We start from the raw sequence: 14,338 nt of genomic DNA, 5'->3' as shown, positions 1-14,338 counted from the left end.
ACCAGGGGAAAGCATCAGACACTTCTTCAGGGTGCTGGTGACTGGCATCAGCTTGACAATTTCTATAAGAATGACACCATGCCTAATATATTTCTCTGCTCCTAGAAGGTGCTTACGAAATGTCTAATTTATCAGCTTTAAGACATACAAAGTTCCTAGAAGCCCTGCTATCACTAACTCTCTTAAAAATTTTTCCATCTAGAATAAGGACTCTAAACCACTGTGGTATTTCAGGTCAGAGACTGCCATTCCAGAACTCTAAAAAGAAGAGTAGTATAGTGGAATAAGCAAGCAAACACTTTCATGTAAGAATTCTGGACCTGCCACTTACTATGCGATCTTGGAAAAGTTACTCAACATTTCTAACTCTGTAAAATGGCAAGTACATCTACCTCTGGGGTTGACAGAAGGACTAGAACTAAAGTATACAAAGACACTTTCACAGGATTTGCCACACAGTAAGAAGTGTTTAATAGATGATAATTACTAATAGCTAATAATTATACAGTGATTACCATGGCCCCACGGCATGGCATGGTTACCATGGCAACCGTTGTAACATAATCTAATGCAACTCCACGAAGGAGATATCATTAGCCCCATTTTACAGATGAGAATACTGACGCTCCAAAGGGTTAAGTAACTTGCTTATCAAGCAGCTAATAAGTGGTGGAGCCAGGATTTGAAAGAAGACAGTCTGTCTCCAAACTCTGTGCTCTTAACTACATGCTTTACTAATTCTTGCTACCCTATATTGTCTCTGGCACAGTAACTGAAGTTATTTTACATCACTGGTTATTCAATTTTTTTTGCCTCTACAGCTTTCACGTGCATAGCACACTCCCATCAGTACCACCAGTGATTTTCATCTGGAAAAGGTGTAACAGAATCTCCAGAGAAACAACTGCAAGGTAGCACATGTGATTTGCTAAAAAAAAAAGCACACTCCTATAAAAGCACACTCCTATAAAAGGTGTGCTCTCCCCTCACTTAGATTAAGAATGCCTGATTTACATACAGTTTCAAATCATCTCTCAATCTCAATTATCTTTAGCTATGAGAAAGAATACACACACATTTACCTACATTCATCCAAATATAAAGATCATGAATAAGAATTTCCAAAACAAATTTTAGGAATTGCTAAACAGGAAACTAAACGGATCTTCTCCAACCTAACTGAAAGAGTTGACAATGGGAAATTCAAGTTCTAAAAAACTGGACAGGAAGAAAATGTGATGAAAAGGGCTCAGACTCTAAAATCTAAGAGCAGTGAGGTACAAAGGTTAGTATGTACATTCTAATACTCACCTTCCTCCCATTTTGCCTCCATAGCCACCTCGGTCTCCTCCATAGCCGCCGCCACTCCTGTCTCCTCCGTAGCCTCCACTTCGGTCCCCACTGTAGCCACCACCACCACGGTCTCCTCCGTAGCCCCCCCCACTTCGCTCTCCTCCATAGCCGCCGCCTCGGTCTCCTCCATAGCCACCACCACGGTCCCCCCCATAGCCACCTCCTCGGTCCCCCCCATAACCACCCCCACTTCTGTCCCCTCCGTAGCCACCACTGCCACTTCTGTCTCCACCATAGCCCCCCCCACTTCGGTCTCCACCATAGCCGCCTCGGTCTCCACCTCTGCCCCCACGACCTCTGTAGCCCCTCTCTCCACCGTAGCCTCTTCCCCGGAAATCTGCAAGGCAGAAATGCAAACTAGTAAGGCCAGCAGAATAATGGAAAGTCTCCTTAATGCCAGTCAGAAGATTAATAGCATGCAGATGCTGTTAAAGGCTGACCCACCTCCTCCTAAGGGACGAGAGTCCTCTGGTCTGGGCTCATTGCACTGATTGCAAGAATTCCTTCGAGCAAAGTTCATATTTCCACACGACCTGAGAAAGGAGGAAAATAAAATGCTCAATAGTTTCCAATGGATTCAGAACCCCCTCTTGTACCTTCCAACCCCAATCCCAACTCTTACATCTACCAAAATAAATGGTATACTTACGGATTAGGGCAAACCCAGTCCCCACTTTTGGGGTCTCCACCTCTCCCCTGAAAGCCTCCACGGCCTCTATATCCTCCACGGCCTGGGGGAAGTAAGGAGTGGGGAGGAATCAGTAGCAGACATTAACAAAGCAGAGGAAAACCATCAGACGAAAGAACTGAGAGCAAGTGTTCATCAATAACTGGGCAGCACCCCCTCAAATTAACCCCTTATGGCAGGACTCCATGATTCTTTGATTTGGGGCTTTACTTATTTAGTCAATGCAGGAGATGTGGAAGAAGACCCCAAGGCACACATTTAAGTGCAAATAATGCACTAAAAAACTTCGAAGTCCACTTTCTATAATGCCCTCCTTAGTTTCAGAATCTCAGGGATAAAGGTACCTCACTTTTAAGATAGAAGGAAAAAGACCGATAGGGAGAGAGAAGTAGTAGCAAGTTCACACAACAGGGACAGAACATGGACTCAAATCCAAACCTTCTGTGTAATACCCAGGCCTGTGAGCAATAAGTATTTTACCTCGTCGCCCACCTCCACTTCCACCTCCTCTCATGAATTCAGGTCTTCTGGTGGCAAAAGACACTTTAATGATGTTGCCATGGAATTCTTTTCCTAAAAAAAAAGAAAAGAAATGGTTTTGCAGAAATGCTATTCTACATCTCCACCTCTCAAAAATATAAAACTTACAAATTTTTAGTTTCAGAGGAATAACTGACATGTCCTCACAGAAATTCAAACACACTAGTGTTCCAAAGAGTCAAGGTAACTGTACTAGAACATGACACAATCTACTAAATACAGCAGATCTGTCACAAGGAGACAGTCATTTCTTACTAGGCAAAAAAAACAAAAAACAAAAAAAACAAAAAAAACAACCATCTAAAATTTTACATGAAAAAAGCCAAGTACAGAACAATGTATGTAGTATGCTACCATTTCTTTTTTTTAAAGGGAATGAGTGTGTATGTGCATGCATGTGCACACATATGCCTGTCTATACACTGCCTATTGTGCTTAACTCCAGTAAGTGAAAAGGTGGAAAGGAAACTCATTTTTTACTATATACTCTTGGTACCGTTTGAAATGTTTTTTACCTTAGACAAGTAGTATCTTTAAAAATAATGTGTGCAGGGCTTCCCGGGTGGCGCAGTGGTTGAGAGTCCACCTGCCGATGCAGGGGACACGGGTTCGTGCCCCGGTCCGGGAAGATCCCACATGCTGCGGAGCGGCTGGGCCCGTGAGCCATGGCCGCTGAGCCTGCGCATCCGGAGCCTGTGCTCCACAACGGGAGAGGCCACAACAGTGAGAGGCCCGCGTACCACAAAAAAAAAAAAAAAAAAAATGTGTGCATATGTGATTACTTATATACATGCATACATACACATATTCTGCTGTCCCAGGGCCTTAGAGACAGAAATTTTCACTTTATATTAAATAAGAGAACTGACATATAAGGAAAAGGTGCCCAAGGAGTCATAAAATACGTTATAAATCCAGGAGTCTTAGCACTCTCACCGAAGTCCTAATTGTTGTGACTGGCAACCTTCCACAATGTCAGATGGTATGACAAGCACTTTTAAATAGGAAACCCATGGATCAGTATTTTAAAAGCTGTAAAAAGACCTGGTGAGAGCTGAACTATGGAGTTACTGTTAAGAGGCTCATTTGCCCTATGGGGGAAAGGCACAATAATTTTTTTAACATATCATAAGCTATGATAGTTTTATGATTCACAGAAACTATGACACAAGCAGAAAGGTGAGGGAGAATGGACCTAGCCTTCAAGAGCAAGGTGATGGGGCCTGATTAGGGCAAAAAAGTAAAGAAAATGGAGGTGAAGACAGGGTTATCATAACCTCATCTGTGAAGAAGTAAAGAAATGCAATTACGTCTTGCAAGACACAGGTGCAATAATCTTGGAACTGGAAGGGACCACAAGTGCCTGTCAATCCAGCATAGTTTAGCACTTCACAGACAATGGTGCTAGACTGCCTGAGTTTAAGTCCTGACCCTGCCACTTATTCTGTGGTCTTGGAAATTATTTATCTTCTCTGTGCCTGAGTTTCATCATCCGTAAAATGGTAATAAAAGGGTACATCTTATAGGGTTACTGTGAAGATCAAACTGAGTTAACGCACATAAAGTTCTTAGAACCATGCCTAGCTCATAAACCACAGTAAACATGCAGTAAGTGTTAGTTATTATTAAATTAGGGTACAAAAAAAACAGTGAATTTATAATAACATGGGGAAATGACTACGTTAAGACGTTAAGTGAAAAAAAGCATGAGACAAAACTACATTTGGAGTATAATGATAAACTATTTTAAAAGACTGGAAGGAAGGGGCTTCCCTGGTGGCACTGTGGTTGAGAATCCTCCTGCCAATGCAGGGGACACGGGTTCAAGCCCTGGTCCAGGAAGATCCCACATGCCGCAGAGCAACTAAGCCCGTGCACCACAACTACTGAGCCTGTGCTCTAGAGCCCGCGAGCCACAACTACTGAGCTCACCTGCCACAACTACTGAAGCCAACGTGCCTGGAGCCCGTGCTCCACAACAAGAGAAGCCACCACAATGAGAAGCCCGCACACCACAACGAAGAGTAGCCCCCGCTCGCTGCAACTAGAGAAAAAAAGCCCGCGCACAGCAACAAAGACCCAACACAGCCAAAAATTAATTAATTTATTTATTTTAAAAAAACTAACTGGAAGGAAAAGTTAATACCAGTAGTTGTCTCTATGTAGAGAACTATGGATGCTTTACTCCTTTCTTCTACTCTCCCATATTTTCGTATTTTCAGGGAGAAAAAAAGTCTTACTGTTTCTTCTAAGTATGTATTAAGATTCTATTTTAAGGGAAATTAACCAAATTTAAAAAGAATATAGTCAACCAGGCCAACCCTCTACATCTCTATCAGGGTGGCCTTAAGCACAAAGCATGACATAAGGAAATATTTTAGACAGAGTTCATCTCAATTCTAAAGGTATGTAAAAACTCTGACCTGTATTCTCAATAGAATATCTAAAAAAGTAAACATGAAGATAATCACCGTCTACGAGAACATATTTTGACTTCAATACTAGAAAACATTTATCCAAACCACACGTTGAAACGATATGAATGAGGGACTTCACTGGTGGCGCAATGGATAAGACTCTGCACTCCCAATGCAGTGGGCCCGGGTTCGATCCCTGGTCAGGGAACTAGATCCCACATGCATGCCGCAACTAAGGAGCCCTGGAGCCGCAACTAAGGAGCCTGCCTGCTTCAACTAAGGAGCCGGCAAGTTTGACTAAGGAGCCCGCCTGCCACAACCAAGAGCCAGCACAACCAAATAAATAAATTTAAAAAAAAAGAAACTATATGAATGAGGTATACCATCAAACCAGTCAATGGCTGCCTTAGCTGAAGGAGGGTCATCAAATGATACTGTTGCCTCCCCTTTTGGCTTTCCTGTGTCCTTGTCTGTGTACAGATTTATCATTGGTTTTCCAGTCTTCTTATTTGTCTGAGGAACAAACAAGTGGGTGTCAGTATTTTAAGAAAAAGTGATCATGAACCACATAGATAATTAAAATTTTATTTTTTAAAGGAATTTACATATCCATACAATAAATACTATCAACTTAACATAAAAATGAAGTTATCTGTAGGTTCTGAAAAAGAAAACTCTCTAAAATACATTAAGTGAAAAACAAACTAAAAAAAGGATACACAGTATATAGTTTTATCCATGTATAATTTCTTTAAACCCACAAAAAAGAAAACAGATAATACTTCATATAAATATATACCTTGTAAAACTTAAAAAAAAAAAAAGACCAGGAAGAATGTTCACCAAGCAAATAAATAAATTACCATTAAGGCGTACACACTGGATTTTGTTGAGAAGGGAGCGGAAGACAAGAACTGTGTGAATTTTTTACATATTTCATGTGTAATTAATAATTTCTTAAGAAATTTTTACTCTCCAAGAAGGAGGAAAAAAAAGTAATTCCACGGACACCAAAACAAGAGCAACTACAAACTGATATCAGGCAAATGCTTCAATCTACTAACACTAATCTAAATGCTTTCTAGTTGGGAGATGAAAATATATGCATGAAACAAACAGTGCATGAGACACTTAAGTACAATAAAGTTATGAAATAAAGCATTATTATATTGGGCAAATATATAGCAGACATTAAATACCAACATAAAAAGTTGTTAGTAATAACTTGGGTTTTCATATGTTGGCATTTCAGAATATGAAAATGTTTTCACAATTTCATTTGGGTCTCACAATTTTAGGAGCTAGGCAGAGACTATGTTTAGAGTCCTAAGATTGAAAGCCAAAGCTGTGGAAGGCTGTGGAAAGGTACACACAAGCGAGGAATAAAAATCTTCATGTATTTTAGCAAACTTAGCAAATGCCTACAGATGTGGGTGAGCATGTGCATCAGGGAACTTTAAGAGACAAGCCTTACTGGAGTATGGGCTTATTATGTAACCTATGTATCTTAACCAGAATATGTCGATAATTATGAGATTTTCAACATAAGCCAATTTTTTACTCACCTTGATAATTCCTATTTGTTTAAAGAACTCCCCCACTTGATCTGTAGACACACCCTCCCCAAGTCCTTGTACAAAGATTGTGTTGTTATCTGAATTATCAGATTCTGAATCTATGGGGGAAAAAAAAACCATGATTAATTTTACATATTCCTTAGGTTTACTACATCCTATTTAGTAATCAAGAATAATAATTTATTATTCAATATTCAACTATTTCTGTGACCAAAAGGAAAAAGGACCAATACATGAAACCTCTTAGATAAACATGCAAAGTGGTCATAACAGTTATTTGGTAGGTCAATTCTCACAACTAAACTTCACGTAAAGTGGATCAAGTCCACACTATGTCAAATACATAGACCAATTAAGGGAAATCTTACAAATCTCACTCTTCAGATTCAGATACAGGACTCAAGCTCAGTAAGAGATGAAGAAAGTTAGTATAAAGTAGCATTCCTTTCTTTGGAGAGTTTTAATTCTTTCTGGCTAATCAATACTTTTAAAGCTTTCTGGTAGAAAACTGCCCAAATCTGACACCTTGAACTTCCAAGCAAGCCAAGCAGAATTGCTGGTTTCCCATTCATTGCAATAAGCTTTATATATACCAGAGAGTAGGGGCACCTTGACACACACCTTACCTTACATGCACACTTTTGGATTAGTATAACAAAACAAGAAAGATGCACATAAATTCAGTCCATCAAGGGATAATTCAGAAATTGCCATCCATATAGAATACTTTAGCATCTTAATAAAAACAAAAGTTCTGATTTCAATATATACAGCTACTGAGTCTGCGCTCTAGAGCCCGCGAGTCACAACTACTGAGCCCATGTGCCACAACTACTGAAGCCCACACACCTAGCGCCTGTGCTCCACAACAAGAGAAGCCACTGCAATGAGAAGCCCGCGCACCGCAACGAAGAGTAGCCCCTGCTCGCCGCAACTAGAGAAAGCCAGCGCACAGCAACGAAGACCCAATGCAACCAAAAATAAATAATTAATTAAAATTAATTAATTAAAAAAAAAATTTTGGCTCAAATAGATTTTTAATCTCTACATAACTTTCAAAAGGCTCCAGGCAGCCTTGAATTTCATTTGAAAATATAAAGGTACATGAAATTAGTGACCTCTGAGGACTTCCCTGGTGGCACATTGGTTAAGAATCTGCCTGCCAATGCAGGGAACATGGGTTCAATCCCTGGTCCGGGAAGATCCCACATGCCGTGGAGCAACTAAGCCTATGCGCCACAACTACTGAGACTGCGCTCTAGAGCCCGAGCCACAACTACTGAGCCCATGTGCCGCAACTACTGAAGCCCGCGCACCTAGAGCCCCTGCTCCGCAACAAGAGAAGGCACTGCAATGAGAAGCCCGTGCACTGCAACAATGAGTAGCCCCCGCTCGCCACAGCTAGAGAAAGCCCACGCGCAGCAACCAAGACCCAACACAGCCAAAAAAAAAAAAACAAAAAGAAAGGCACATGTAGAAAGAAAGATGTTTTGTAAAAAAGAAAAAAAAAAGAAAAGAAAAGAAAAGAAATTAGTGACCTCTGCCCAGAGTAAGACAATTCTCTCATATATGAATTCAGGTTTCTTAGGCCCACTGACCAGACTATCAATCCATTGTAATATTTTCTTAAACACAGCTATTCTACTTCTAATTCCCCAATCATACCAATTCTCTCATACTTGATTTGCAGTAATTAAACAAATAATGCTAATTAGCAGTACAAAATCAAGTATTTCTTCACAAAAGAAAAAGTAGAGAGCATGGGAAAGCACAAACATAGTAATTTTTCCTAGCAAACTTTCCAATCAATCCCCCTGAACTTTTCTTGCTGGTACATCTTTAGAAGTGAAGCTCCCTGGTTCTGGCAGCATTATCAAATCAAATCTTCCTCCTGTACTAACTCCTCCAAACACACACACTTCTCCTTTGAAAAAATGGAAAACTAACATTCTCTTAATGGCAGAGTCACAAACTACCATAAACCTTACCAGCATCTGGTCTGGGTCCATAATCCCTGTGACCTAAGGGAAAAGAAAAAGAAAAAGAAAAAGAAAGCTATTTAAGGCAACTCATAAGAAATCATTTAAAAACAGTAATAATAACCAAGGCATGAAAAGTCAATACTTCCAAAATCCTTGTAAGTAACCATCACAGATTTACGAAGTAAGTATATAAATTAAGTTTTATTAAAAGTTTAAGAAATCAAGATGAATGTCAATATTCCCTTAAACTTGTCCCAGACGGCACCAGCCACTTTGGCATTACGCTAGTATCACTTTTGTTAAGTTCTGGTTGTGAAGGCTGATTGGAAAACCGTAATAATTTAAAAACACCATGTCAGCTACCTTTATTAAAAAACATATTGACAAAATCCAGTGAAGGTCTCATTCATTGGTCACCAGACTCTTTCATGCAAATTCACTGTGTAGAAACCCATTGGACTGTTTGAGATCAACTTCGTCTTTTTAATATTTTGAGATATATATATGCATATATATAATTTTTTTTTAAGCACACAACACACACCAGCCTCAACAGAGTAAGAAAGGGCTTAGACTACGTCTGCGGGATATTGGTGGCTTTTAGGTTTATATAGCATTTCCACTGAAACATTTTGGGATACTCAGCACTTACCACCAAAATTTTTGAAGCCACCGCGGTCACCACCACTGCAGAGGAAAAATTGAAGAAATGATTTCTTCCTTAGGTCTCTAATGTGCTGAGCCCTGGGCTCAATCTATACTTAACTGTCACAAGTAGAGCGCCCAGGAAAACAGTAGCACCTCTAACTTTCCAGTAAATTTCATTTCATAGACTTCAAAATGTTGTTTTCACCTAAATGTTTCCCCAAGGATCTATTTCCACAAGGGTGCCTTTTCAAGCTTATTACAGAACATACCTAATATACTCTTATTTTAAAATTTTCCCAACCCCAAGCCAAAGGGATAATATTCAAATCCACTTAAACTGGAGGCACAAGAGGAAGAATGCTAAACATTCTTTCCAAGGGGAAAGAAATCATTTTAAAACAGTAATAATAACCAAGGCATGAAAAGTCAATGGTACAAAGTGAGAGAGTGGTGTGTACATATATACACTACCAAATATAAAACCGGGAAAAAAAAAAATGTAAAACCGATAGCTAGTGGGAAGCAGCTGCATAGCACAGGGAGATCAGCTCGGTGCTTTGTGACCACCTAGAGGGGTGGGATAGGGAGGCTGGGAGGGAGGGAGATGCAAGAGAGAAGAGATATGGGGATATATCTATAGCTGATTCACTTTGTTCTAAAGCAGAAAATAACATACCATTGTAAAGTAATTATACTCCAATAAAGATGTTAAAAAAAATTTTTCCAAAATCCTTGCAACCATCACAGATTCACAAAGTAAATATATAAATTAAGTTTTATTAAAAGTTTAAGAATTCAAGATGAATATCAATATTCCCTTAAAGGGAAATATTTTTGTTAAAGGGGATATTTTTGTTAAATATGAGAAAAAGACTAGGAGAAAAATATAAAGCAAGATTAAAATTTTGATAGCAGAATGGGAGAGGTAAAAACTTGAGCACTACGTTCTACTGTGACACCAAACGGTGGGTTTTATGAGATGAAGAAAAAAGTGAGGTACAAATATACACAAAAGTGAGACTGAATGAAAGCGGTCTTAAAAATTCAAATCATTCAGATATCTGGTAAAATGAGCACTAAAAGAAAGCATAACTTTAAACTGCCCTCCTATTCCATGCCCACTGCAACATGCTAGCTCTCTTCACAGCAGAGCTACTAACATTCATGCTGCCGAATGCTCTTGAACACCAATCAGTAGACCATATCAGAGACAGAATGCTACATACTCCACAAGAAAATGACTTTATTTGGCAATTTCCACTGCCAGGTAAGTCAATGGCCCTTGTGTGCATAGCTTTATGTAAGAAATCTAAGATCTCTCTTATCAAGAAACTCTTTAAATGCTCATACATTGAAAGCTTGTTTCTCTTAACTGAATTATGTAATCCTCTAAGATTCATGTGCTGACATGGATACAAAAACACCCGAAGTTTTCAGATGGTGATATCTAATTTTCTAATACTACTAATCTTCTACTATAACCCAAGAAACTAATCCAATATACTAATGTCTCTTCACTGCTTAAAAGCCTCTGCTTTAGTAATAACCCTGCCCTCTAGATGGCCTTTCTTGAGCCATCCTGAGAAAAACCACTCTGACTAAATGAGAAAGAATTTTTTCTTTAGAAGTCTATTCTACTACCTTGACGTAAAAAAAAATTCCCTTGCAACTAGCATAGGTATGGACACACGCAACTTAACTCGCCATTAATTTTTATTTGATGCCCAAGAAATCTAAAAAGGAGAATAACAATATTTCAAGGCTATGCAGACAAAGCGAAGCTCAGGTCTTTCATATATATAGTTTCCTATTGAGTGTCTAAGACCTCTCTTTCAGAACATCACCCAAGCCCTCCCACCAACCCATACTTCTAAATGGCCTATATATCATAGCTTAACTCTTTAAGGAAAGGAAGCCAAACAGAGTTCTGAGATTAAATTGCTGAAAATCTTATTAGAAACAAGATATCTCAGGTTTCTTCAAAGATGATCATGAGAATTCTAAAAATGATGAAAAAAGAGCTAGTGAAAATATTAAATCGGGCTTCCCTGATGGTGCAGTGGTTAAGAATCCGCCTGCCAATGCAGGGGACAGGGGGTTCGAGCCCTGGTCCAGGAAGATCCTCCATGCTGCGGAGCAACTAAGCCTGTGTGCTACAACTACTGAGCCTGCGCTCTAGAGCCTGCGAGCCACAACTACTGAAGCCCACACACCTAGAGCCCATGCTCCGCAACAAGAGAAGCCACCACAGTGAGAAGCCCGCGCACCTCAACGAAGAGTAACCCCCGCTCGCTGCAACTAGAGAAAGCCCGCGTGCAGCAACAAAGACCCGATGCAGCCAAAAATAAATAAAATTTTTTTAAAAAAAGAATATATTAAACCCACATTCCTATGTCAGGACGTTAAAGTACCCAGGAGAAAGTATTTTTTTTTAAATAGGATATTTGCACAATTAAGTGCTGGAAGAGGCACCACTTAATTATTCTGCTGCAACTTAACCAAGTACCAAATTGTTTATCTGACCACAATGGAGGGAAAATATGCAATTTCATATATCAAGTAGTTCCTAAAATTTCTATTCTGGCCAGCAATATAACTTTGAACAATTTTTTAAAAAAGGACATACCCCTGGTAAAATATAAAGGATATAAAACAAATGACACTTGAATATGTTTATAATTTTCTATTCCTCCATACAATGGCATTTTAACTTAAGTCATCATTACTGAGCATTTCCTTTGAAAATTCAGCAGCTGGACACTTCAAACACAATGGCCGTAAATATGGAAATACCCATAAATACATTCGAAAAAGTACTAGTCTTCAAAGTAGGAGTCTCAGGGTATAGTCTTAACTGTCACTAATCAATCTTGAAAATTTGGACAAGTCAGTAATTCTCCCTAGGCTTCAGTTTCCTCCTTCGCAAAATAATGGTCTACACCCTTACTACCTGAAAGGTGGTCTATGGAATAGCAGCAAAGGCAGAGCCTGGGAGTATCTCAGAAAAGCAAGCTCATCCCACACCTACTAAATCAGAATCTGCATTTTAGTAAGATCCCCAAGGAGTTCATATGTACATTACAGTTAGAGAAGCACTGGTCTGGATGACCTATAATTTTATGTGAGGCTTTCTTTCAAGTTCCAATGTTTCAGTCGCTTTTCTCTTTCCTTATTAAGAAATTTCATATTAATTAATTATAGTTCCTTACTAGGAAATTTATTATATTAAACACAGTAAATAAACCTCAAATAGTACCACTATTAAATCAGTTAACAGAAGATGGGCCTGTGGTTAAGAATCTTTCTTCAAATCTGCAGTCAAGTTACATGTCCCTTTTCCATAAACTAAGTTAAGGCCCCACTAGCAAATTAAAACACAAAGGCATGTGAACATCTGAGTCAAGATGTTGCCACAACAAATTTGTTTTCCTCCCAGAAAAAGAAACAAACTTGTACACATAAAGAATTTCTGAAGTAAGGACACTTTAATGTAAAGAAGTAAAGGTATTTACTAGAGACATAAGAATACTCAAAATTTATGGCTGAGTGCCCCCCGCATAGGAAAATCAATTGTATATTCTTGACTCAACTACAGAAATCGTCCCAAGTTCAAAACCACAATGAGCAGCCTACTCTAGGGTAGACTCTGAGGGTTCTTTCACTGTTACAGCATTACATATTTAGAGACGACAGTCAGATTTAATTTCAGGTGCTTGTCAAGAAAGAAAATATACTTTGACAGAGTCTCTATTCCCAAAATTAAATTTTAAAAATCCAAATATATCTGTATTCAAGGACTAAAACTGCCAAGAAGTAAAAGGACAATATAGGAATCTTTATTCCCAGAAAATTCAATACACAGAGAGAAAAAGGAACTTAGCTAAATATTGAAAAAGATTAGTTTTTTAAAAACTGTTCTGTGTTTGATTTTTCATACTAGTAATTTACCAACATTTCAGAAGACCAAGAATCTACCATTCTAGAGCTGCACTATCCAACATTTACTAGCCATATGTGACTGCTGACCTTTTGAAATATGGAGAGTCTAAATTGAGATGTACTCTAAATGTAAAATACAAAATGGATTTCAAAGTCTTAGTATAAAAAAAAGAATGTGCATTATCTCAATAATTTTTATACTGATTACATAAAATATTTGTGATGTTAGATTAAATAAAATGTATTATCAAAATTAACTTCAGCTGTTTATTTTTCTTAATGTGGCTATTAGAAAATTTTACATTATACATATGGCTCACAGTTGACCCACATTATATTTATATTGGGCAGCACTGGCGGGACTATCACCATCACACATGCACATTTTTAAGAGAGCTATTCAAAAACTCTTATAAGGGCTTCCCTGGTGGCGCAGTGGTTGAGAGTCCGCCTGCCGATGCAGGGGACGCGGGTTCGTGCCCTGGTCCGGGAAGATCCCACATGCCGCGGAGCGGCTGGGCCCGTGAGCCACAGCCGCTGAGCCTGCGCGTCCGGAGCCTGTGCTCCGCAATGGGAGAGGCCACAGCGGTGAGAGGCCCGCGTACCGCAAAAACAAAAAAACTCTTATAAGAAGACATTCAAAATTTAAGATAACTTTTTTGAGATCTGAGATATTAAAGCCTAAAAAAATCTACTTAACTTGATGACATGCTAATAATGGAAAATGGTTATCTATAAAGTTCTAGTAATTTTGCAATGCATTCAGCACAATGCTAAAGTTAAAAACACTGAGAAAATGTATGGCCTTAAGCTTCTAGTCCAGTAGGAGGCCACTGATCTACTTTAGATAACAGTTAGAAATTCAATCTCTTTTGCTGCAACTGCTTTTTCAAAGAAAAACACTGTTTCCTATAGTCCCTATAGTCTTCATGTTTCTCTTCCAAAATTGGAAAGCCGACAGCTTCCTTTGGTCTGAATTCTTCCTGCAGTCAAGCAATCATACAACTTGAGTCTAAGAATGTCATATCCTTTACCACACATCAAACCTTCACCTGCAAACTGTGCCCCTTCTTTAATTATAAACCCAACTAATGCCAGATATTCTTCAAACAGCCCTGAAAGGATCATATTTTCAACCTTGCTATTTTTAAGTAAGATGATTACAAACACAAATGGGAGTGTTGATGAAGACTA

At 38.9% G+C, this 14,338-nt stretch overlaps 1 protein-coding gene across 1 annotated transcript in view; it reads right to left on the bottom strand.

Annotated features, from left to right (window-relative positions):
• Positions 1-14,338, bottom strand: part of TAF15 (TATA-box binding protein associated factor 15) — a 29,287-nt gene that overhangs the window by 412 nt on the left and 14,537 nt on the right. The window contains exons 8-15 of the mRNA XM_059996977.1: positions 9,210-9,244; positions 8,564-8,596; positions 6,564-6,673; positions 5,382-5,511; positions 2,522-2,614; positions 2,003-2,084; positions 1,798-1,886; positions 1,312-1,690 (exon numbers count right to left, since the gene is read on the bottom strand). Of these exons, the coding sequence (XP_059852960.1) occupies positions 1,312-1,690; positions 1,798-1,886; positions 2,003-2,084; positions 2,522-2,614; positions 5,382-5,511; positions 6,564-6,673; positions 8,564-8,596; positions 9,210-9,244 (951 nt within the window). The remainder of the gene's footprint in view (positions 1-1,311; positions 1,691-1,797; positions 1,887-2,002; positions 2,085-2,521; positions 2,615-5,381; positions 5,512-6,563; positions 6,674-8,563; positions 8,597-9,209; positions 9,245-14,338) is intronic.

This window comes from Delphinus delphis, chromosome 19 (genome assembly GCF_949987515.2).
Source record: "Delphinus delphis chromosome 19, mDelDel1.2, whole genome shotgun sequence".
In the NCBI taxonomy this organism is placed as follows: Eukaryota; Metazoa; Chordata; class Mammalia; order Artiodactyla; family Delphinidae; genus Delphinus; species Delphinus delphis.
The sequence above is the reverse complement of the archived record's forward strand: the minus strand, read 5'-3'. Positions and strand labels throughout refer to the sequence as shown.